Source organism: Mizuhopecten yessoensis, unplaced genomic scaffold, assembly GCF_002113885.1.
Source record: "Mizuhopecten yessoensis strain PY_sf001 unplaced genomic scaffold, ASM211388v2 scaffold10821, whole genome shotgun sequence".
Classification (NCBI taxonomy): domain Eukaryota; kingdom Metazoa; phylum Mollusca; class Bivalvia; order Pectinida; family Pectinidae; genus Mizuhopecten; species Mizuhopecten yessoensis.
In genome coordinates, this window is record NW_018408738.1 from 637,257 (window position 1) to 661,194 (window position 23,938).

The window sequence follows — 23,938 nt, forward strand, 5'->3', positions numbered from 1 at the left end:
TGTCTCAAATGTAAGCAGTGTATGTAACAAAAGGAAATGCAAAAATTTGGGTTTATAGGGTGTAATGCCCTATCAACAGCTGATTTATTGTTGTAATATATATTTCGAAAAGAGTGTTATACAACGTTTTATAGAGCGTATTTCTTTCAAACTTAAGTAAAAACAAACGTAGTAAGTAGAGATTTAATAACGAACATAACAAAAAATTACACAAGCAGTCTAAACAACATGGATTACATGGATATTATCGTTGTCTTCAAAATTAAAGTGGAACTGTACGATTAGCATTTAAGACTACAAATGATATCTAACTACATTGAAATGACTAAGATTTAGAAGAAAGCTGTACTAGTGAATAAGTATCTTAAATAATTGGTTTAACAAAGAGTGATAAAAATATAATTTCATTTCAGAACAAAGATTTGCACAGATCTAACATAAAACAAGTGTTAAGCAACGAATTATAGTAAATAACATGCACATGTTACAATTATTGACAATAAACATGGAAACCTAACACCTGTCAGTCACCTGATTTAACTCTTTCAAAACAGCTCTGTCTGACTACCAACCCAAAACTACCCTCTGCTAGAGTCAAATCTTGCCACAGCTATACATAATTTTAACACCCATTCCCTTCCCTATTATTGGTAGACGACTGTGTAGGTATTGTCGGTGGGGGTTGCCCACTCCCTTCCCTAATACTGGTAGATGACTGTGTAGGTATTGTCGGTGGGGGTTGCCCATTCCCTTCCCTAATACTGGTAAATGACTGTGTAGGTATTGTCGGTGGGGGTTGCCCATTCCCTTCCCTAATACTGGTAAATGACTGTGTAGGTATTTTCGGTGGGGGTTGCCCAATCACTCGTCTACACATACCTTCTGCCCAGTATATAACGTTCTCTCTTTTAACCTACATTTGTTGCCAAGTTATCATTTTCATTTCCAAAAATCTTTATAAAAAAGTGTTATGACATGAATGCCACCTCCAAGAACACCTAATTGCGACAATTGCACTCATACCTATGCGTTCTGTCGCAGCTATTGGTAGAAGAAGAAGTCATTTCTTGTTAAAAATCAACATGCAATGTTTTTTTCTGTCTGTTGGTGCAACAAAGCAAGTCAAATTAAAAGAAATATTAAGACGTTTTAATCTTAAACCCGTAATGATACATGATGCCTCAAGTAGGTTTGAGTCAAAGGCATTGCACTTTCTCGCTGTTTATTTTACCAATAAGATATTTTGATTGCTGAAATTAGACGTACAAATGCTGAATATATTATCTGAATTGTTTTTGTCAGTTCTGTGTTTCAAAACATTGAGTTGATAACTACATACACTTTAAACCTTTATAGATATATCAATTAAAATGGATATCTGTATAAGATAAGTAACATTATAAATAGTTTTTCTATCAAAATTAAATGAAACACAACATTATTTCGTCTCGAATCAAGGAAAGCTACGGCTGTCCCGTACGTAATAACGACAGTATGGTCTAACATGAATACTTGATTCGGACACACATATGTTTGCGTTGCCTTTTATGAAATTAGATAAACAAATATGACAATTGTCATGTGAACAGGGAGAAAATACAGCTTTATTGAACGTTTAAGCTAATGTTAAAACACATCTAACCAGCTGGCGGAGAGCCGATGGTTGTTTTGATAAAAAATATGTTTATATTGTGTACACAAAAAAATAACCTCAGTGGGAAATCTTCAATTGTGTTATTAACGATATAATCACATTTCTATAACTGCTGAAGATATCCAGAGTCGCTCTTACGTGTGAAGCGTTTTATCAAATATTCACATTTCATCTACATATATTAGATAGTTATTTTCAACATCATTTAAACATACAATATTTTTCGCAAAACATTAATATGCAAATATCTGTACACCGGAAATCACACAAATAATTCTAAATAAGTACTGTTGTTGATACAGTAACAAAGTAGTAAAACGTATACTGTTCAAGTATCTTGTACCGTGTGCATGCAAGAATGTACACTAGAGGATAATATTTTAGCTTCTAACAACTATATCAGAAAGCTTTCAAGCCGAAACTATATTCATTTCTGAGGTCAGCGTACTCTTTACATTACAAACCTACCCTGTTTGAAATATGCAAATATTCATTTCCATATCATTTGCATTATATCTACACTACATTAACATTTCATATTCTAATTAACAGAACAGCACACACTCGCCAAATGTTTTTATCGGGCTTTTTTTCGCATTCATCTATATCGACGTGAGATAATATGCTGCCTTAAATGACAGGAACTTTATTGACCACGTCAGACTATCATAACAAACCTGAAGTCAGGTCACATACATAGTCTTCTACATCAACCCTTACTTATATCTGTTATATTACCATGGCTTGCCTGAAAGCTACATCAAAACACGGTTGTTTTAATGTTTTAACCGTTTCTTGATTGTAGCACCCTTGCTTCCTCAACCTAAGCTGTTTACATGTCGCAGTTGATAATAAGATTCCTGTGACAGTAAACGGATAAACTTACACACACAAGGTGCCAATACCTGTGACAGTTAACGGATAAACTTAAACACACAAGGTGCCAATACCCGTGACAGTTAACGGATAAACTTAAACACACAAGGTGCCAATACCTGTGACAGTTAACGGATAAACTTCCACAAACAAGGTGCCAATACCTGTGACAGTTAACGGATAAACTTACACACACAAGGTGCCAATAGATGCTGGTTCATCAAGTCATGTTTTTTATTTTGTTCATAAATGTAAGTACGTCCTTCTTCTTTTGTGTTCTTTTCCCCAGACCTCGCTTTGACAGATTATCTTGTGTGTAGTATAGTGCTGATTTTGACATATTGAATAGAAAATATTTGTTGAAAAGCATTAAATATTGCTTAACGATACACTTGACAATATTCTTAAGATGTATAGATGGCCGTGTTTTTGTATTTTGCAATGTGTGAATTAGTAAATGTTATGAAAATGTAATGAAAATGTAATGAAAATGTAATGCAAATGTAATGTAAATCTAATTAAATATAATGCTGGACTGTACAGCTTTTTATAAACTATCAAGTGCTTTCTGGTTTGTTAATTAAAGCGCTAATCTAAGACGTTAATAAGGATTCCAATTAAAAGTTTTCTTGTGTACTAGAAGTGTTTAGAAGCTACATTCTTGTATTCACATACACTTATGAAATACTGAGTATTTTAAATACATGCAGTCAGTTAGTGTGAGATGTTTACTACACGATATGATCTAAAGCGTGTGCTGTCAAAAAGATGCGTAGATGTTAATGTTTGTTTACAACAAAATCCCAAATTAAAGTCTGTACAACAACATATGTGCATATGATATGAATAATCAACAGATATAAAGTGATGACTATGCAGTTTACTCTGTGTTTTCTGTGTACAAATGTGGGGATGTTGGTTACCTTTGAATGTACATGTATTTAGTTTGAACGATTTTATAACTCCAGATAATACATTTAAATCCTAATAATAATGATCTTATACCGCCTTAAAACAACCTAGTTCGTAGGTCGTCTCAAAGCGGTTCACAAATTATTATCCGTGGTTAAAGGGTCTTTGCAAACAGCCAATATCTTTCTCAACTCCCTGAGAAGCATACAGCCGGAGCTGCCATTTTGGCGCTCAAAGCTAGCAATCAACAATTCCAGCCCTGCCCAACTACGTACTCATTTACAGCTGAGTAGACTGGAACACAGTGCCGTGTCGTGACTCGAACCCGCAACCCTTAGATCACGAGCCCGGCGTTCTACCACTAACTACCGTGCCTCCATCATTGTACATTACATTGTAATGGGGGATATCCAAAGACTCTTTAACTCTCAGTAGCTATTGAAACTTGCTTAGATCGTATATGAAACAACTGTGTTTACAAATTTACCTTTTAATCAAAGTTTTATTTTCTTATTGATTGTCTTTGGTACAATCAATTGAAAAAGTATTTTTAATTCTTTTTCATGATAAATAGTCTTTTGCTCCTTTAAAGCTATTTGGATATGCTTTTATACTGGCTTAAAATTACAAGAACTGTTTCCTCTGTTTTAAATGTTTTGTTTGTGCTTTTCATCCTATTTTTTATTATGTTTTTTCATTCTGCTTCTACACACAATTTTACCACACTATTTATTCTAAATGGCAAAAGGTATATCAATAATATTGACAGGATATATGGCATAGAGTAAAAGGTGTCATTGCAACATGTTTAAGCAGGCCAAGAAAAAAACAAAGTCACAATGTCGTCCTAGAAAAGATTGACTTTGATCAAATTACAAAGTAACAGATCAAATGTTTAAATATAAGATGCAAATTTTCGTTAAACCAGTATATTTAGAAAACGATTGAAGGGATTTACATCATTATTTGGTTCAATGTGGAGGACGCCGATGCACATACTTTCAGCATGACATTTCTGTATCAAAAGTCAACTTTCAGTATTTGAATAGGGGTGACATTTCGAATGTGCTTGTTTAAGGTAAAATCTTCTACAGTCCTGCAAAGTCAGGATTTTGTAGATTACATCTATAGCATGCATAGGTTGACTATCAATTTTGAAAAAAAAAGATTTACATCATAAAATTTCAAGATAATCAGTGTCAAACATGCCAATATATTCAAACAACCTCTGCTTTATAAGGAAGAGGCTAGTTCCATGATATTTGGCAAAGAGCATTCCTGAATGAAGGTATAAAGCCTCTGTACCAAAATCCATCTTCAACATGCTTTAGAATGTTATCCTTGTGCATCGTTTCTTTTAGTACTTTTATATTAAACAAATCAATCAAATCAAACAAAGCTTACTTTCAGTACTATGGTTTGTATAAAAAAAAATCATAGGGGGTGAAATCCACGAGTTTAGAAAAATGTTTGGAATCAACAAGCATGTCAGTCCTAACAGTGAAAATCTCGTCAATTTGTTATCAACAATTTCTCAGTATGTATTTGTTAATGTTATGTCTTATAAAGTGTCTAAATCTCGAAAAAGTTACAAATTATAGTGTCAATACTGCCGTCATTAAACCTCTGCTTATCTCATTTTGTTAATGGACATCACGAACCTAGAGCTCATATTAAACCAAACTACCGTTATAATGTATCCCGGAAAATCGACCTTTTCGCTCTCCGTAAAGAGAGGGAATTTATCAAGATAGTGGAATTAGGTACACAGCATATTCCACCTAGTAATATCAAGACAGTGAAAGTAGGTACACAGCATACTACACCTCGTGAAAGTAGGTACACAGCATACTACACCTCGTGAAAGTAGGTACATAGCATACTACACCTAGTGAAAATAGGTACACAGCATACTACACCTAGCGAAAGTAGGTACACAGCATACTACACCTAGTGAAAGTAGGTGCACAACATTCTACACCTCGTGAAAGTAGGTACACAGCATACTACACCTCGTGAAAGTAGGTACACAGCATACTACACCTCGTGAAAGTAGGTACACAACAAACTACACCTCGTGAAAGTAGGTACACAACAAACTACACCTAGTGAAAGTAGGTACACAGCATACTACACCTAGTGAAAGTAGGTGCACAACATTCTACACCTCGTGAAAGTAGGTACACAGCATACTACACCTAGTGAAAGTAGGTACACAGCATACTACACCTCGTGAAAGTAGGTGCACAGCATACTACACCTAGTGAAAGTAAGTACACAGCATACAACACCTACTGAAAGTAAGTACACAGCATACTACACCTCATGAAAGTAGGTACACAGCATACTACACCTAATGAAAGTAAGTACACAGCATACTACACATAGTGAAAGTAGGTACAGAGCATACTACACCTAGTGAAAGTAGGTACACAGCATACTACACCTAGTGAAAGTAAGTACACAGCATACTACACCTCGTGAAAGTAGGTACACAGCATACTACACATAGTGAAAGTAGGTACAGAGCATACTACACCTAGTGAAAGTATGTACACAGCACACTACACCTCGTGAAAGTAGGTACACATCATACTACACCTCGTGAAAGTAGGTACACATCAAACTACACCTAGTGAAAGTAGGTACACAGCATACAACACCTCGTGAAAATAGGTACACAGCATACTACGCATCGTGAAAATAGGTACACAGCATACTACACCTAGTGAAAGTAGGTACACAGCATACTACCATAGTGAAAGTATGTACACAGCATACTACACATAGTGAAAGTAGGTACACAGCATACTACACCTAGTGAAAGTAGGTACACAGCATACTACACCTAATGAAAGTAGGTACACAGCATACTACCATAGTGAAAGTATGTACACAGCATACTACACTTAGTGAAAGTAGGTACCCAGCATACTACACCTAGTGAAAGTAGGTACACAGCATACTACACCTCGTGAAAGTAGGTACACAGCATACTACACCTAATGAAAGTAGGTACACAGCATACTACCATAGTGAAAGTATGTACACAGCATACTACACTTAGTGAAAGTAGGTACCCAGCATACTACACCTAGTGAAAGTAGGTACACAGCATACTACACCTCGTGAAAGTAGGTACACAGCATACTACACCTAATGAAAGTAGGTACACAGCATACTATACCTAGTGATATCAAGGGCGAAATTTTAACGCTGCTCTTAAACGAACTATATATTGTGTTAAGGGCGAACATTTGTCTCGGCGAACGTTTCCCGTTACGCAATACTTACGGTACATACTATCATCTAATGCATATACATGTAAGTTACACACAGTCGCAAAAGGCGTACACATGTAAAAAGCCAGAGATACTCTTATGGTAACATTGGATTACATTTTGGTTTAACATCTATGTCTATACGATCAACAACCCCTTCCATCGTTCTATTTACCTCTAATGCAATAATTTGATTTGTGCATCTTTTTTAATTCTAAAAAAAGGTTTTAAAATCTGCATGTTGAAATTTTCAATACTTCATGTTTAAATCGTTAACATGTATTTATATTTGACCTTGCTTAGGGAAAAATTGTACAGTGATGGAAGTACAATGTGACCTTAAGTTGCTTAAGTGACCAGATAAAGTATATTATAGGGAAACTGGTTAAGCATCAGCAATGTACATTATATGTGTAACGAGGAAATGAAGCAACAGACATCATCAGTTTTTTTTTATATCTTTCTATTAGTGTAATGTAATTTAACTATGACAATTTACAATTTGGAAAACAAAGAATATTCAACAAAGTTGTTTAAAATAAAAATATCAGGAGAGGTACAACATGAAACATAGTTCAAACAACTACATATACATGCCTTGTTTGGTGACCGGTTTGGACGTCCGACACTGGTCCCTGAGGTACAACGTTCCATTGTTATTCACAATTGGATGTCCGATTTTGTCAGGTTCATAATGTACCATTGTTTGTTTGTAATCAATTGTCCAGTTAAATCGACAGACTTTCATCTCCGGAGAACAACTAGGAATCACTACGTTTTGAAATCCATTGACGACCTGCCCTGTCAGTAGACAAAGCCAGCAGAGATGGCTCAGCATGTTTGCGGTAGCTGTGTCTTACTGGTAATGTTCTGCGTCATCTGAAGGTTTCAAACGTCATTGTCATATCTGTCACGTGAGGAAACACCATCAGAGGATCATATCCAAGCTCACGAGGTATACATGTTCTAAGGATTACCAACGAGGAAGAAAACAATTACAATATATATATACGCGTATACAAGACTTTGAACCTCGGGGTTAAATCTATCATTGGAATTACTCTTGGTAAATACTGTGGTTTGTATTTAAACTTGCACTTACCATTCAATACAGAATATGTAGAGAATAAAATTGTATAACGATTCTGTTTATCACTTATGTGAATAGTCCAGTACCGAAGATACGTTTGCAATGCTGTCCAGTTACTAGCGCTATCAAAAGATTAATGTTCTCCTCTCTTTTCTATGAGTTGGTGATGTTGTGGTATAACTTTTCCTTTAGCGACGACGCAACTGTATATTTGATATTTATTAATGACATAATGTTATATGATGTGCTTGTTTCGCTGTATATGTTGTATTTTCAAATTAATTTTCTTTAAGTTTTTTCTTACAGAATTAATCAGTACAAATAGGTATTTTAGTTTAGGCCATAATGCAGTGTTGTGCCACTCTATACATATGAGACTGCTAGATAAATGTTATTAATATGCCTCTAGTGAAGATAAACTTACCAGTGACCTCTTATTTTTACACACTTTTTGTCATGTGGTGTTTTGTTTGCGTCGTCTTCTGTCAACATGACTACGTTACATCACGACAGGCTACCGGTAATGTTAATGGTTTAAGGAGTGTACACACACGATGCACCACATTTACAATTGCAAGAGCTTAAAATAGAACATCACAAATAATACTGGTAGTGGGTTAGGCGAGTCAAACTAAGGTTACGCCCAAGAAAATACGATTGACACAGAGCTAGCAAATACCTAGTACAGAAAATCAATGACGAAATATTGCCTTTTCGCCCCTTCAACCCTCTCCTATCATACAGGTAAAGTCATAAGCAGAAAGCCCAAGACTAAATTCTAGGACAATTTATTTTTAATTTGTCACTTACCTGTATTTCACGGAAAATTATTCCCAAACACTTACTTGGTCTAGTTAATAAACTCCAAGCTGGCCATGAAAATGACTTACAATAAAATTACAAGAAATGAACCAGTTATTTTAAATGTGATCACATGTATTACACAATAATAATCACTTAGAAGAGGTGTATAAGTTTCCGCTCCTTCCAGATCTCCGGACAGATTTATATCAATATAATGTAAATCTGCTCATCTTCAACATTTAAGTGCTTTAAGTTACGAAAGTGTGGCCATGTAGCTGTTCCCAAATGAAAAGTTTTGAATATAATAAGAAAAAGAAAAAAAAAAAAAAAAAATGAATATTAATGAATGACTTTTTACATATGGGTCATATCACTACGCCTTCTTTGTAAACAAACACATGCTAATCATGTCACATTCCAACCCAACCCATCAACCAATTACTGTGTAATACATATTGCTCAATGTTAGGTTGGCCACAGGTTTAAAGCAATACCACACTAACTGAAACATATAAGGCATCGTGATTATATTTCCTCTTTGAAATGACAGCCCCATAGCCTTCAGCGAGCCCTTAATGTTGACATGATAACAGCTAGGGGTAGGGAAAAGATAAACATGTATATATGGAGAGTGGATCGCTCTGGTTTCGGAGATGTTAAATTCTGGTTTTAAGAAATTTTGTTCTATGCATATTCTGTCGATTTGTTTATACATATTCTGAAGTGGTACTTGAGGGAAACTCGTGTTATACAAACCCTGGTTTTCCTCGTTATTCCATTTAGCAATTGCAGTTGTTGGATCGCACAATGTTACACGATGTGCGGTGTGCACACCGTGACTAACTGTGGGAGTGTGATGTGCGTACAAGTGTTCGATACGTATCGTGGTTGATATATATATTACTAGTATATATGGAGCAAAGAAGTAATTCCAACAGTGTGGACAAGTTTAGGTTGTCAAATTTTCGGAGCGATCCACTTCTTTATCAAGACATAGTCAAACAGAACAGTTACATATACATATACATCGTATTACAAGAAGATAGAACTGATATACTATAATTGAAAATATAGCTATTACTAGTATACATATATTGAGGAACGGTGCAAGTGTAAATACGATTTGGTATTTAAGGTTATATCTGTCCTGATTTAAGTATAAAGCTATATTTCAACCGGATTACCTGGCTATCTATATCTAGCAGTAATTGACACGTCAAGAACATTAACAAGTGTGTAGACTGGTGTAGACATGTATGTACTGTACGCGCAGATCAGAGTACACACAGCAGCCTAACCTGTTACCACGGGTTCTGTTTCGTATCACAAGTCAACCATGATGGAGATGTGAAGTTTCAATACAAAGCGTAACAGAAACAATTAACACAGGTGGGATCCAGTTGTATGTTTTGAAAACTTTCACATAATAGATGACCTCTAATCGACAATCACCTCCATTCAATGCACTGCATACATGTATTAGTAATATCCCAGACAGTACACCCATACTTGACAGCGGCTAATCACTGGTATCTGACCAATCATTTCTTACAATACAGAGATATGTATGGATTATCTTTCATACGCTTGCGAGTTTTTAAGCGTTTTTGTTTGCATATTCGTTGATGAGATGAAATGAATCGAGCAATTGACCTGCAATTATTGATTTAATTGATTTATTTCGTTTTAGATCATATATGACATTTTGTGTTTATATATATCGTTCTGACTGCCAAATATGAAAAGTAGACAAAATTATTTTGCACAAAATCGTTAACCTTTGATTCCCAGCAATACTTGTAAGGTAGTATATATATACTGGCCTTTGAAATGACTATTGAGTATCCAGACCCAGGCCTATTATATTGGAATACCCTGATGTTGGAGATTTTATATTCTAGTGTCAAAGAAAAATAAATATAAAGCACTATGAATACATTTCCATCTTTGGAATCTAGTATCCCAATCGCGGGTACTTCATATTAGCATGAACACATCTAAGGATGTGGCGGAGATATATATATATCAAGATGGAAACTCCTTGGTTTCCTATTTCACTTCTGTGAAGTTTTTCAAGAACGATAACTCTTACCTGCAATTACTATGTGTATATGGTTTTATTATAAAATGTCAATTTTATATCGTCTATAGAGAATTAATTTTACACAATTTCAGCATTTATTAAATTGATATACATTAATGCAATACTAATATATGTCAGTATCATTTTTATTGACATTATTTTGTAAAAATATTGTGTCTTTCATTTTTTTTTTCAAAATTCATTCCTTTTTACATAAATTTCTATTTTAAATCCTTAAAATTCTGACAACCTATATTTTTATTGTGGCAGAAAATTTTCTTTACTTTAAAGCAATATAATTACAAAATTTGAAGAAATTCTTCGAAGAAATGGTGACATAACCCTATTACCTTAAATGCTGTTGTCAAAATAAAATAAATATATATTCAGGTGTGCTACCTGAGGGAGGAAAAAGGACAAGAATGGCAGGTGTTAAACAAGGCATTTAAAAAACATGTGCACCGAGCGAATATGTCTAAGTGACGAATTAAGTATGTTTTGTGATCTTATCAACATGCCTTATTATAATAAACTGTAGAAAAAAATGTTTTTGGTGTCTAAGAGTGGCGCGATAACAATTACATTAAAATACACTTTAGGCGCGTCTGAATGGAAATTTAAATCCTCGTTTTGAATAAATCATGTTTATTTTAATATTTAACAAGAATTCATGATATATTTCAAACTTTTTGTATAAATAGATTCAATACTTGATTAAATCAATTTGTGAATACTGTGTTACAGTACATGTAACCTTGAGTCTATATGAGAGCTATTGAAGAAGGAAAATGTCGAGCAGCAATAGTTTAGACAAGTTAAACATGTTATCCTAAAGATTTGGTTTACATTTACATGTTCATATTATCCACATTTTCTAGTCAGATGTTTCCGTTTTTCACAAAATCATTACGTAGTTAATCTTTCCTGTCCGAGATACTTCATTGCATGTCTTAAGACGTTTTATAGACGTATCACCTTACTGTAAGGAATTTCATATTTGCACGTTGAAATAATGGCGCATATATTATAATTTTTCCATAATATATGACATGCGTCCGTTAAAGGAATGTTCTCTTACGATCAACAAATATGTAGAAGAATAAAACAGGCAATATATGAAAGCAGAGGTAAACAAAAGGAGCTGAAACCACGTGCACACAACCTTGTAATACTTGAACAGATTTCCCACTAGCTGTAATAGAATGTACAAATATGGCTATAAAATGTCATCATATACCCGCAGTTTAAAATATCTCTCTTACGCACTAAAATATTAACCCATTGAGATATTACCGCTATCCGATTGAACATTTTGATTAAACTATATTGTACTTTGATAATTATACTTCGTAAACGTGGTCAATTAGTGTTAATAGTCGTCTACTACAGGTAATGCAGTAGTATCAAGTCTGTAGTTGATAGTCTAGGATCCCGAATGATACCAGGTCATTTTATTTCTTACACCGAATACAAAACTTTTCGCTCTTGTGTGCTTGTTTTTTTTTATCTATCTAGATGTGTTACTTGAGAAAAACTCGTTCGAAAATTACAGATATTTAACAAATGATTCAAATAGACAATTGGTGATCGAACGCGCTATTGTTGAAAGTCGATGTCATCAAGATACAGGTACAAAATAGGAACACATAGGCGTTATAAAGGGAAAACAGTAGGAGCCAAAAAGGTGACAAAAGAAATGGACGACAGGACAGCATTATTTTATTACTGCATGGTATATTCCTGAAGGATGCCTCTGATCGAATCCTGGTAACACAGGACCATCTAAAACCTTGTGTTGTAAGGATTCAACTATGAAGGTGGATTCCGTAATGGATACTCTGCTACGTAATGCTTTATTTATCTGATACGCAAGGATAAAATCCGACTTAAAAGTGGAACACAATTAGACACCAGAGGAAATAATAGAATCATTAAAGGAAAAGACATATAAAGAATAGGGAAATAAACACAAGCAGAACAAGATGTGACAGGGTTATCCGGTAGATCATGAGGCTATTTGCCCAGACATGTGATTCACCGTATGATGATAGTAAATGTCACTCCAAACACAATCCGTGCAAATATGTTTCAATTTAAAGCATTAAAAACATTTTGTTAACGTCCAACATGTCGTGTTATAAGGAAACGCAGAAAAAACAATTTACTGCCTTGAGTGGCGTGTTAAAAGGGACATTAAATTACAATACAGAAAAATCGAATGGAGATATGAATTAACTTTGTTTATTTTCATAATAAACCAGAGCAGGTGATGTATTCTATACTGGATTATATTAATTCGTCAAATATTGTTTCACATGTGGTCTTACACATATATTATGGAAAAATTATAATATATGCGCCATTATTTCAACGTGCAAATATGAAATACGTAACACTAAGGTAAAACGTCTATAAAACTTCTTAAGACATGCAATGAAGTATCTCGGACAGGAAAGATTAACTACGCTATGCTTTTGTGAAAAAGGGAAACATCTGACTAGAAAATGTGGATAATATGTAAATGTAAACCAAATCTTTAGGATAACATGTTCAACTTGTCTAGACTATTGCTGCTCGACATTTTCGTTCTTCAATAGTTCTCATATAGACTCAAGGTTACATATACTGTAACACAATATTCACAAATTGATTTAATCAAGTATTGAATCTATTTATACAAAAAGTTTGAAATATATCATGAATTCTTGTTAAATATTAAGATAAACATGATTTCTTCAAAACGAGGATTTAAATTTCCATTCAGACGCGCCTAAAGTGTATTTTAATGTACTTGTTAACGCGCCACTCTTAGCAAACAAGAACATTTTTTCTCTACAGTTTATTGTAATAAGGCATGTTGATAAGATCACAAAACATACTAAATTCGTCACTTAGACATATTCGCTCGGTGCACATGTTTAATACCTACCATTCTTGTCCTTTTTCCTCCCTCAGGTAGCACACCTGACTATATATTTATTTTATTTTGACAACAGCATTCAAGGTAATAGGATTATGTCACCATTTCTCAGTAGAATTTCTTCAAATTTTGTTGTTACATGTATATTGCTTTAAAGTAAAGAAAATTTTCTGCCACAAAAAATGATATAGGTTGTCAGAATTTTAAGGATTTTAAATGGAAATTTATGTAAAAAAGAGTGAATTTTGAAAAAATAATGAAAGACACAATATTTTTATAAAATAATGTCAATAAAAATGATACTGACATATATATATTAGTATTTGCATTAATGTATATCAATTTAATAAATGCTGAAATTGTGTAAAATTAATTCTCTATAGACGATATAAAATTGACATTTTACAATAAAACCATATACACATAGTCATTGCAGGTAAGAGTTATCGTTTTTGAAAAACTTCACAGTAGTGAAATGGGTAGCCGGTTTCCTGAAGTACAGAAAAATTGACACATGTGATTCATTGATAAAAAAACACCTGAATTAATGCCTGGATTGCTTTGAAATACTTTAATATTGAGAGAACACACTGTTTTGTCAATAATAAACATACAATATTCATCAGTTTAATATTAAACATTAGAATTTGCGGAAATTGTGATACTGTCTCCCTACATTGGATTTTCAACAAGGGATTTACTTCCTGTTTCCGTTTATCAATACACTCCAATGACCTTAATATCTGCAAAACCAAAGAGCTTCCATCTTGATATATATATATCTCCGCCACATCCTTAGATGTGTTCATGCTAATATGAAGTACCCGCGATTGGGATACTAGATTCCAAAGAAGAAAATGTATTCATAGTGCTTTATATATATTTTTCTTTGACACTAGAATATAAAATCTCCAACATCAGGGTATTCCAATATAAAAGGCCTGGGTCTGGATACTCGATTGTCATTTCAAAGGACAGTATATATATGTACTACCTTACAAGTATTGCTGGGAATCAAAGGTTAACGATTTTGTGCAAAATAATGTTGTCTACTTGTCATATTTGGCAGTCAGAACGATATATAAAAACACAAAATGTCATATAAGATCTAAAACGAAATAAATCAATTAAATCAATAATTGAAGGTCAATTGCTCGATGAATTTCATCTTGCTCAAACTTCGATAAAGCACATATTTGAATTAAGTGATATATATCTTTTAAGTATTATGCTTTGTGCTTTTTATATTTCGTTATATAAATGTAGTTTAAACAAACAACTGAGTACTATCCCCATGTTAACGGTTTATTTTTGCTCCTGTCGTAAATAGTCGGCGAGTTCAAAAAACATATTTGAACACGTTTTAATGAGATAGGGCACATGTTTTACTTCCTGCTTTTTGTAAGTTTGTTTTTCTTTCCTGTATCTTTTTGGTGTTTTTTGAGTTATTGTTGTCTGAGCTTTGGTTTTCCGGTCTTGTCAGAAGCCATTGTTGTCTTTTCTTGCTGTCGTTGTTTTTCATTTTATTTTGGTGAATCCTTGGTATCTCAGATTTAATAAAGGTGGCAGGTTTTCATATGGCCTTTTCGTGTCTTATGTTTTCTCTAAACTTCAGGTAAACTTATACAAAAATAAATGTTAAAACAATCCTATTGCTCCATTTTCTTATCGTAATTGATCTGTTGATTGGCAAAGTTATTGCTTTCTATTTTTCACAGGATATTTATTGAATAAAATCTCCACACGTCCTGTTGGTTCGAGTCGAATTTATTATGACCGGAGCATCATTGCAGAGTCATACAGGAAAAAAAAAACGACAATACAAATATGGCCTAGAATTAGTATGTCGCCGTATACAATACCTATGTTTGACACGTCCAATATTTAATTTATATATACTTTGAATTAAATATTCCAATTTATGACTACATTTAGGCATTCATGCTATAGTTACCTTCCGAGACTGTCAAGGTCTGGTAAAATCATGTCTATATACTCACTCTTTACGAGTACGGCTGGACTGTGCAGGCGGGACCCCAGAGGATATGTTCCGTCTCACGATAAACGGCCAAGTGCGAATTAGCGCTGTATATTATAACTTTTATTACTACTCTCTCTCACACTTCCATGTTTTCTTACAAACTCACACCCTAATCTACATATAACTCATCAACAACACCAAATACGGACACATAGAGACGACCACGACACAACACGGGTAGGACACCACCCTGAGCTATAAATAGTAACAAGGTGCTTTCCACATTACGATACACATGTGTATTACTTTGGTTGGTGTAGAATACTAGAGATAGTTCGATGAGTAATGCAAAAAAAGTATATAGGCTTTATGTTACGGTAGATGCAAGTGATAGTTCTTCAAGTATCCTTGTTCCAATGCATTCTTGGTTCCTACCATTATTTTCGTTTTGACTATAACAGTACCAACGTTGAGCCAGAACACTTTCATTGACAACATACAATGTAGCTCATCGGCAGTATTACAATCAGTTTTTAATCCTGGTGTACCCCGCAGTGTTCCTACAATCAGAACACCCTTTTCTAATACATTTTACCTATATTATATTTCATTAATGTCCTTTAAGACGTGATTTTCTTTAAAGAAACGATTTATAAACGCTATAGTCAAACTGAATAAAATAACAAGAGTTTCCTATGTGTATTTCCGTGATGTACCAGGCATAGTGGAACCCTTGATAAAGGTATGATGCAATAATTACATAATAACTAGTAAACGTTCCGAACATAGGGGAAATATTATTAATTTTATGACACACGTATGACACAACAAAACAAACTCTGTCATGTTTATCACTGTTTTAATACAAACGCACTAAAAAATGTACATGAATCATTAATATTTTTCGATATTTTTCCTGATTTGCAATGTTTGTTTCATAGCGTAATGAACAACTAGTTGGTATACTAGGTGTAGTAGGGTATGCTGATTACCTAGTTCGTGGCGATTGAGAGGTGGATATCAAGACAGGCCATGAATTTGCCATTGCTCCTAAGTTCTCCTCTGGCATGGTAATCACCGGAGGGGAAGTAGAGGGACCCTGCATCAAACGGAGAGGGAGGCAGCGTGTAGGTTTTCTGGTAGAAACCAAACATAATTCATATGTACATAGGAGTCGTATTTAGTTCAGTGCTACATTTACACAGACATTCAGTACATTATAAATAAAGTGCAACATGCATGACAGTTATCCATGTTCATGCATCTTTTTGCTGGCATTCCAAAATCAAAAAGGATTCACATTTCCTTAACCGAAGGTGTCACGTTCATATATTCATCTTAAAGGAATACGTACGTACATTCAATGTATGTTGTTCTGTTTTGTATGTATTATATATGTACGCGTATACTAGTGCTATACTGCCTAATAGGAAGACTTAACGACCGAGTAAGTCTGCATAAAAATGCACGAAATGAACTTGGACGCAAAGATAGTCGGGGGAGGGTTTTCTCAACCGGAAACGGGCTAAAATACTCTCACTTTAACCACTGCATATGACGGACTAACAGATAAAGTATTTTTGATATGGTCAGGGAAATTACACGTACCGATGATGACACCGTTTGATTATTGACATCATAACGAAATGACGTCCCATCACGTGGGCATGTATGCTAGATTCGAAAATGCCGCCGCAAGGTTATTTGTTTAAATAAAAACGAAAGAGGGAGGTGAACGAAAATAGGGTAGACATCATATTTCTGGTCGACACCATTATGAACGCTAGAAAGACAGATCTTTCTCCAGTCGTGTTATTTGAGCTGGGAGATACTAATAACGACATTTCAAAAGAAGCAGAAAAAAAGAACATGGCGGACAGTGATAAGTAAAATATTCTTTGTGAACCGAACTGACTTGTGGCATGTTTAAACCTTTTGAAAAAAGTATATAGTATTGTTATATTTGTATGAAAATATCATTATCTTTTTTTCATGGCGGAATAGAAGCGTATTGTCCAATACTTCCAATTAAGAGGACAAGCGTGAAAGAAGCATTGTTTGTGTGCCATTTTTGTAACGTTCTTACACAATGTATAACTACTCGTCCTCCGTCCCGAAACTTGTTGAAATATGAGCGTGTACTTCAAAGTGCATATATATTGACTAAGTCACTGAAAAACTGACCAAGATCGCGAAAATTTCGAAAACTTTCAAAATGTTTTTTGCTTTTCCAAAGGTCATGATATATATCAGATTATATTAATGATGAATTTCGTGTATTTTTGTCATTTGTCATGTGTTTTATTTGTATAGAAGTCAAATGTTGATTAGTAGTGTGTCCTAATAGTTCAGGAGAAGAGGAATAATTGTCCGTATTTGTCAGAAGTAGCAGGTCGGTCTATCTATGTAGCTTACCACATCAAACGGACAGTTGCAGTTGATGCCATTCTTTGTTAATACATCAGGACATGTCGCCCCATCCAGGATGTCACAAAGGTCGTCGTACACACAGGAGCCGAAATCGTCAATACAGGGAATCTTGACATAAGTAGAGCCTACCTTCTTCTCAATAGTCACATTTGCCTAAAAATAGAACTTTGCATTATATGGTATAATTGGGCGCCTAGAAAAAAACGTCCAATAACAAATTTCAAACGATTATGAGCGTAAAAAACATAAAAAAAACATACCGTATATTTACATGTGCATGGCATTGTCACTATCCTAGTCTCTTTGAAAGCTGTGTCGTTGTTGGGACTTTAATTACCATGCATCACGAGACACAATTCTTAGCGTATTAATACAACACTGACCGGAACTACAATATCCAATATAAATAAACATGACGGCTGCTGAAATATCGCTGGGCATTGTGAGATTTGACAATGCCATTATAAATCTAAGTGCAAAATAGAAATATAAAATAAAAAACACTTTTATTATACAACGAAAATAAGACCAATGTTTGCAATATCGTACAAAATGCACATCGGTTGAAATCACCAATGCCGGCATGTGATAAATAAAATATCTTATTTGATTATATGCTTAAGATATATTATGTTACATATCAGATAACTAATATCATTGAAATCTTGTTACCATATGGGATACTTAATCACCCCTCGAGAATCGTTCGGAGCACGTCTTTTAGAGGCTGCCATTTAACGTATCCTTGAGGTGGGCTCCGACATTATGGCGACAGGACCACGTGTTGACAGCAAGCCTACTGGCTTTTCTAGTATTAGATTCTCGAGACATTCCGGGTGGGAAACTTGGTTTGTGATCTTTTTTACAATCTCGTTCCTATATGAGATATCTTACATGTATATAGTGGCGAGATTTTACACTATATTAAGATATCTTATACGGCGAATTAAATGATATATCTTATACTGCATGATATATCTTACATAGTCTCATTAATATCTATATGAGAGATCTGATAAAGATTATAAGAGATCTTATATATTATATAAGGTATATCACCCTACTATATAAGATTTCTGATACACTATTCACGTATAAGATAGTTCATATAGGTTTATGAAATTCGAGATCGACATGGCTCCTTGAATAAATGTAATTTGCTTGCCATACCATTGTGTTTTACTGTTATTATTGAAGCATATAATTAAACAAGTTTGGACTTCTGTGATGGTTCGCCTCGGCCAGTATCACTTTATCATCATATCATTTAATATTCACCAGCAGGAAAGTCCCTTCGTATAATAAATACAACAGCTCATTTAATGTACATCAGCAGGTAGATATATCATTGGCAAGAAAATCACAAATGTTACGATAATGTACTTTGGAAGTCTGCCAGCATCTCTACACGACGTTAACACTTTTAATACATATACATCAGACACTTTCATTACTATCTAACGTCACAAATGTGGCGATAATGGGCACAAGACGCATGTCACATGCATAGTGATCCCATGTTTTTTGGTGATAAACCACGCTATATTGATGTCTAGGTATTTACCCTATTGCAATATAAGCATTCAGGTGTATATTTCTTTAATAATAAATATATTGTAAAATCTTGCATAGCTTGTGCTGCTGTTACATAATTGAATAATACGAGTTATACTTATTTAGTTATAATTTGGTAGCTTTATCAAATATGGACATATTAATATAGTTTTATAAAGACACGACAACAGAATGCCGAAGTAGTACTAACAAAACCTTAATTTGAAGTCAAACTCGATAACAAATAGGGAAAAATATGAACCAGGTGTTCCGAAAGGGTAAGCGTCTTCTGTTTCTTCAACGATACCGCAATGTAAATCAGTGTCAAATCAAAGAAATGAACTTACGTCGAGAACTCGGGTAGTGACAGACAATAAATGTCAAAGGCACACTAATGAGCATAATACAAAATGTTGTCCTTCATATCACGACACGAAATAGTGACAAAATGCATCGTTATTCTTTAATCATATATTGATGTGCTTTAAATATCAAGTAAGAATGGTATATGTGACTGAAAGCGTGGTATTCAATAGGCTTTTTTTTATAATACACAAACAATAAGATGCATTGTGTATCTATGAATGTATTGGTTATGTTATACAATGTAATGTATGTTAGGTCTACACTGTACGACTGTGACGGAGTGACCAGCAGGGGGTGAAATGTGTGTGGAGGAAAGGGCAGCAGACCGGACTAAGACCGCAGCGAATTTACAGAGATAAAGACAATATCAACAGACTTGTGCAGTTGGCAGTTGTATTACAACGTACCCTGGGTGGCTTTGGAAAGCGTTGAGGATATTTAGTTCAACACTGCAGATACAGGATTAGCCGAGAGACTAGGTTGAAGCAGACGACAGAAATTATCGAGTAGTAAAACGCAGTATCACGTATTTTGCATTTTGGATTTATTTCAAAATCTAATATGCTTTACGTTATTGTTTGACTGTTAGATATTATCACAGATCTAATTCCGGAATATGTATAGTCCTGATTTAGACTGCTTTGTATTTAAATGTTTTTTTAAATGTGATGTCAATGTACAAATCATGCTATATTTCCTTTTCTTGATACATAGTACTGTAACGTATTATATATCTGTATTGTGTAACTTGTAAATAAATTGTATATGCGATACATTGCCAGATTTGACTTTAAAATAGGTAGTACTTATTTTGATTATTTTGTATTTGAAATTTAAATATTAGGTTAATCTATCTTGTTGTTTTATTGTTTTATTTGTTTTATTTTGAAAGGTTCGGTGAGAAAATAGCTTTGACTTTAAATTAGGTAGTACTTATTTTGATTATTTTGTATTTAAAATTTAAATATTAAGTTAATCGTAGCTTGTGGTTTAATGGTTAAATTTGTTTTATTTTGAAAGGTTCGATGAGAAAAAAGGTTTGCTGTATCCCACTAGATGTTCGCTTGCTGCAGAACTCGGCCATCGTTATCTGAAATGATACCATGTTTGGTGGTGTGTTGACTTGATCACTCTGATGATAAACACGTTCTTTACGGAGTGATATTATCAACCCAGGTGTTGTTATGAACAGGCATGTTTGATTAGATATACTTATGTAGCAGTCCTGTAGAACTCTGCAGTACAAACATGAAACACCAGGGTTTTGTTAACGTAATAAAAAGCGCCGGTGTGACACTAAGGTGATGTACGTGTAATCGGGAAACACGGGTGTGGCGGTTGTAGTGGGGCGTCTAACACTTATGTAGTCATATGTAAGATCTACATGAGGTGACGTGTATGACGTACCTGTAGTTGGAGAGTATGATCTACATTCAGAGAATTGTAAGACATTCCTCTAATCAGGTGTATTACCAACTGTAGTGTGAATGACCTTACCCGTATCAGGGAGCATGTATTTCCTACCTGTAGTTAGATTATGATATTTCTGTTGATAACTGTATGACTTTTCTCAAATCAGGGGTATTACCTACCTGTAGTAAAATTATGATATTTCTGTTGATAAATGAATGACCTTTCCCTAATCAGGGGTATCACCTACCCGTAGTTAAATTATAATCTATCTGAAGATAAATGTATGACCTTTCCCTAATCAGGGTTGCATGTATTACCTACCCGTAGTTAAATTATGATCTACCTGAAGATAAATGTATGACATTTCTCTAATTACCGACCCGTAGCTAAATTATGATCTTCCTAAAGATAAATGTATGACCTTTTTCTAATTACCGACCCGTAGCTAAATTATGATCTTCCTAAAGATAAATGTATGACCTTTCTCTAATTACCGACCCGTAGCTAACTTATGACCTTCTGAAAGAAAAATGTATGACCTTTCTCTAATTACCGACCCGTAGCTAAATTATGATTTTCCTAAAGATAAATGTTTGACCTTTTTCTAATCAAAGGCCATTACCGACCCGTAGTTATAATATCATCTACGTGTACATAAATGTATTACCTTTCTCTATTCAGTGGTATTACCTACCCGTTGTTAATATAAAGAATTGTACGACCTTTCTTTAATCAGGAGTATTACCAACCTGTAGTTAAATTATGATCTACCTGTAAATAAATGTATGACTTTCCTATCGGGAATAATGCCCACCTGTACTTAAATTGTGATATCCCTGTAGTAGAGTGTATAACCTAACTCCATTCATGGGTACGACCTACCTGAAGTGGGGAGTCGAGTTTCGTGCTGATGATTGCTGAAGCCCCAATCGTCATAGTTCCGGGAAATTTAAGGGGATCGGGAGAGAGAGATAAACTTTTGATGTGTGCTCCCATTCCTCCACAGTCCATCCACTGAAAGGCCGTCACTTTAGAACTGTTGCTTTCCTGAAATGATCAGATGTTGGCTTTAATTAACAACATTACATACTCTTTAGGATGGGTAGCTAATGAGTACAGTAAAAGTTAAGTATAATACCGCACGCTATTGCATCGAAGTATGTTTCCATTATTCGCGGAAGATAACGTTATCGGATCTGTTTTATTGGGTGATTTTGTATTAAAGTTAAATGTATCACAATGCTTTTATTAAATATAGAAACAGATACTCACCCTTTTCTTGAAAAAACTTGCAGGATTGTATCGTTCTGGTATAACAGATTTCGACAGCAGGTTAAAAACGAGATCAGTTTCATCTTCTAATGCCTTCTGTTCAACCTTTAATATACTTGCTGTACCTAGTCCTAGGACAGCTACGAAAGTCAGAGCGACAGCAAAGGTCATGATGGTCTTGTCTTACCTACAATGAAAAACAACCTGTACTTACAACTGATTTAGTAATGTTATTGTCACTTGTCGATACATGTCTTTCGTGAGAGGATAGCTGATAACGTCCTTATCACTCTGTCTCTATCAACGACAGTAGTAGTAGGAAAGTGCCGCTTTTGGGCCAGGGTCATTGGTTACAGTCTCCTTTATAACCCCGCATCACCCTGCAGCACCACCCTAACCGGGTGGTACAGTAATGATGACGCAATGGGAATTCCTACACATGGTCTATATTTAGATGTCTACCACAACGGGTTGTTCTGGAACCTTCTGACACATAATACAATAACAACGCAAATATATGTACAACCATTCATTGTCTCTGTCGATAGAACAGACACGGGTCAGAGAGCCACCCAACTTCTATTCTTACAACACATATCCACAGATAGCTCTCGCTGTTTGTTTATGTCTGACTCCGTTGTATAAAAAACATACAGACTAGGTCACACTTTGTATGTTAACCGAATATTTTCACGCGTACAAAACTGAACTGTATTATAGCATTTCCAATAACGTATAGCCTACGTTCTTTATGTGTATGTAAAATAGTCTCACTGTATGTGTAAATCCACCCCACATTTACATAAGCTACCAACAGACAGACATCTTCTATCAACTATCGTGTGGTAAATATTACAGCTTACACAATTTTTCTTATAAGTTATAATAGTTTACCGTTTTACTATCCCGGTATAATTCGTTGCTCTGCAAACCTGTATATTTCCCTATCACAACGATAAATCCATCGTGTATGTCACCATTGCAAATGGCGGAGGTATGTGTATCGTATGACGTAGGTTCTAAATTTGACCTCGCTGTGTTCAGTTCAGTTCTTTATTACCTTGAACCTTACGGCTCATCAGTTCAAAATAAACATATAGTTCAAGTTCAAGTTCAATTTGTTTATTTAAGTGTTACATATCACAATTACATTTATGTTCATTAATACATATAAAATCCTTGTACAAAATATAAATCAATTCCATTGGTACATATAAAATACTTGCAGTTGGTGTTTCCTAGAACTTAAAATAGTTTGTTTAACATAAAAACACCAAAAAAAAACCCACTTGTAATAGGGAT

General features: G+C 34.5%; 2 protein-coding genes across 5 annotated transcripts in view; both read right to left on the reverse strand.

Annotated features, from left to right (window-relative positions):
* LOC110462678 (L-ascorbate oxidase-like) overlaps positions 1–16,303 on the reverse strand; it is a 40,369-nt gene extending 24,066 nt beyond the window's left edge. The window contains exons 1-2 of one of the 4 annotated variants that reach the window (XM_021516766.1): positions 15,621–16,303; positions 7,321–7,602 (exon numbers count right to left, since the gene is read on the reverse strand). In XM_021516766.1, coding sequence (XP_021372441.1) covers positions 7,321–7,561 — 241 coding nt within the window. In that variant the 5' untranslated portion in view covers positions 7,562–7,602; positions 15,621–16,303. Of the gene's footprint in view, positions 1–7,320; positions 7,690–8,237; positions 8,325–15,620 lie in introns of those variants that run through there. The other 3 variants (XM_021516765.1, XM_021516767.1, XM_021516768.1) reach the window with 3 other exon arrangements.
* A 143-nt stretch (positions 16,304–16,446) lies between these two features.
* LOC110462687 (ganglioside GM2 activator-like) lies at positions 16,447–23,642 on the reverse strand. Its single transcript, XM_021516779.1, has 5 exons — positions 23,531–23,642; positions 22,637–22,823; positions 22,247–22,411; positions 18,017–18,184; positions 16,447–16,737 (listed from the first exon to the last, which is right to left on the reverse strand). The coding sequence occupies exons 2-5, from the start codon at positions 22,805–22,807 to the stop codon at positions 16,594–16,596; spliced, it is 648 nt and encodes a 215-aa protein (XP_021372454.1). The 5' UTR covers positions 22,808–22,823; positions 23,531–23,642; the 3' UTR covers positions 16,447–16,593.
* Positions 23,643–23,938: the final 296 nt, after the last annotated feature.

Bases quoted from the DNA above. Each gene is read 5' to 3' on its own strand.
- LOC110462687 (XM_021516779.1), bottom strand. From the start codon at position 22,807: ATGACCTTTGCTGTCGCTCTGACTTTCGTAGCTGTCCTAGGACTAGGT. The intron at 18,185-22,246 runs GTAGGTCGTACC...TTCTATTTTTAG, and splicing joins AACTCGACTCCCCACTTCAG to GCAAATGTGACTATTGAGAA. The intron at 16,738-18,016 runs GTAAGCTACATA...GGTTTCTACCAG, and splicing joins GCAACTGTCCGTTTGATGTG to AAAACCTACACGCTGCCTCC.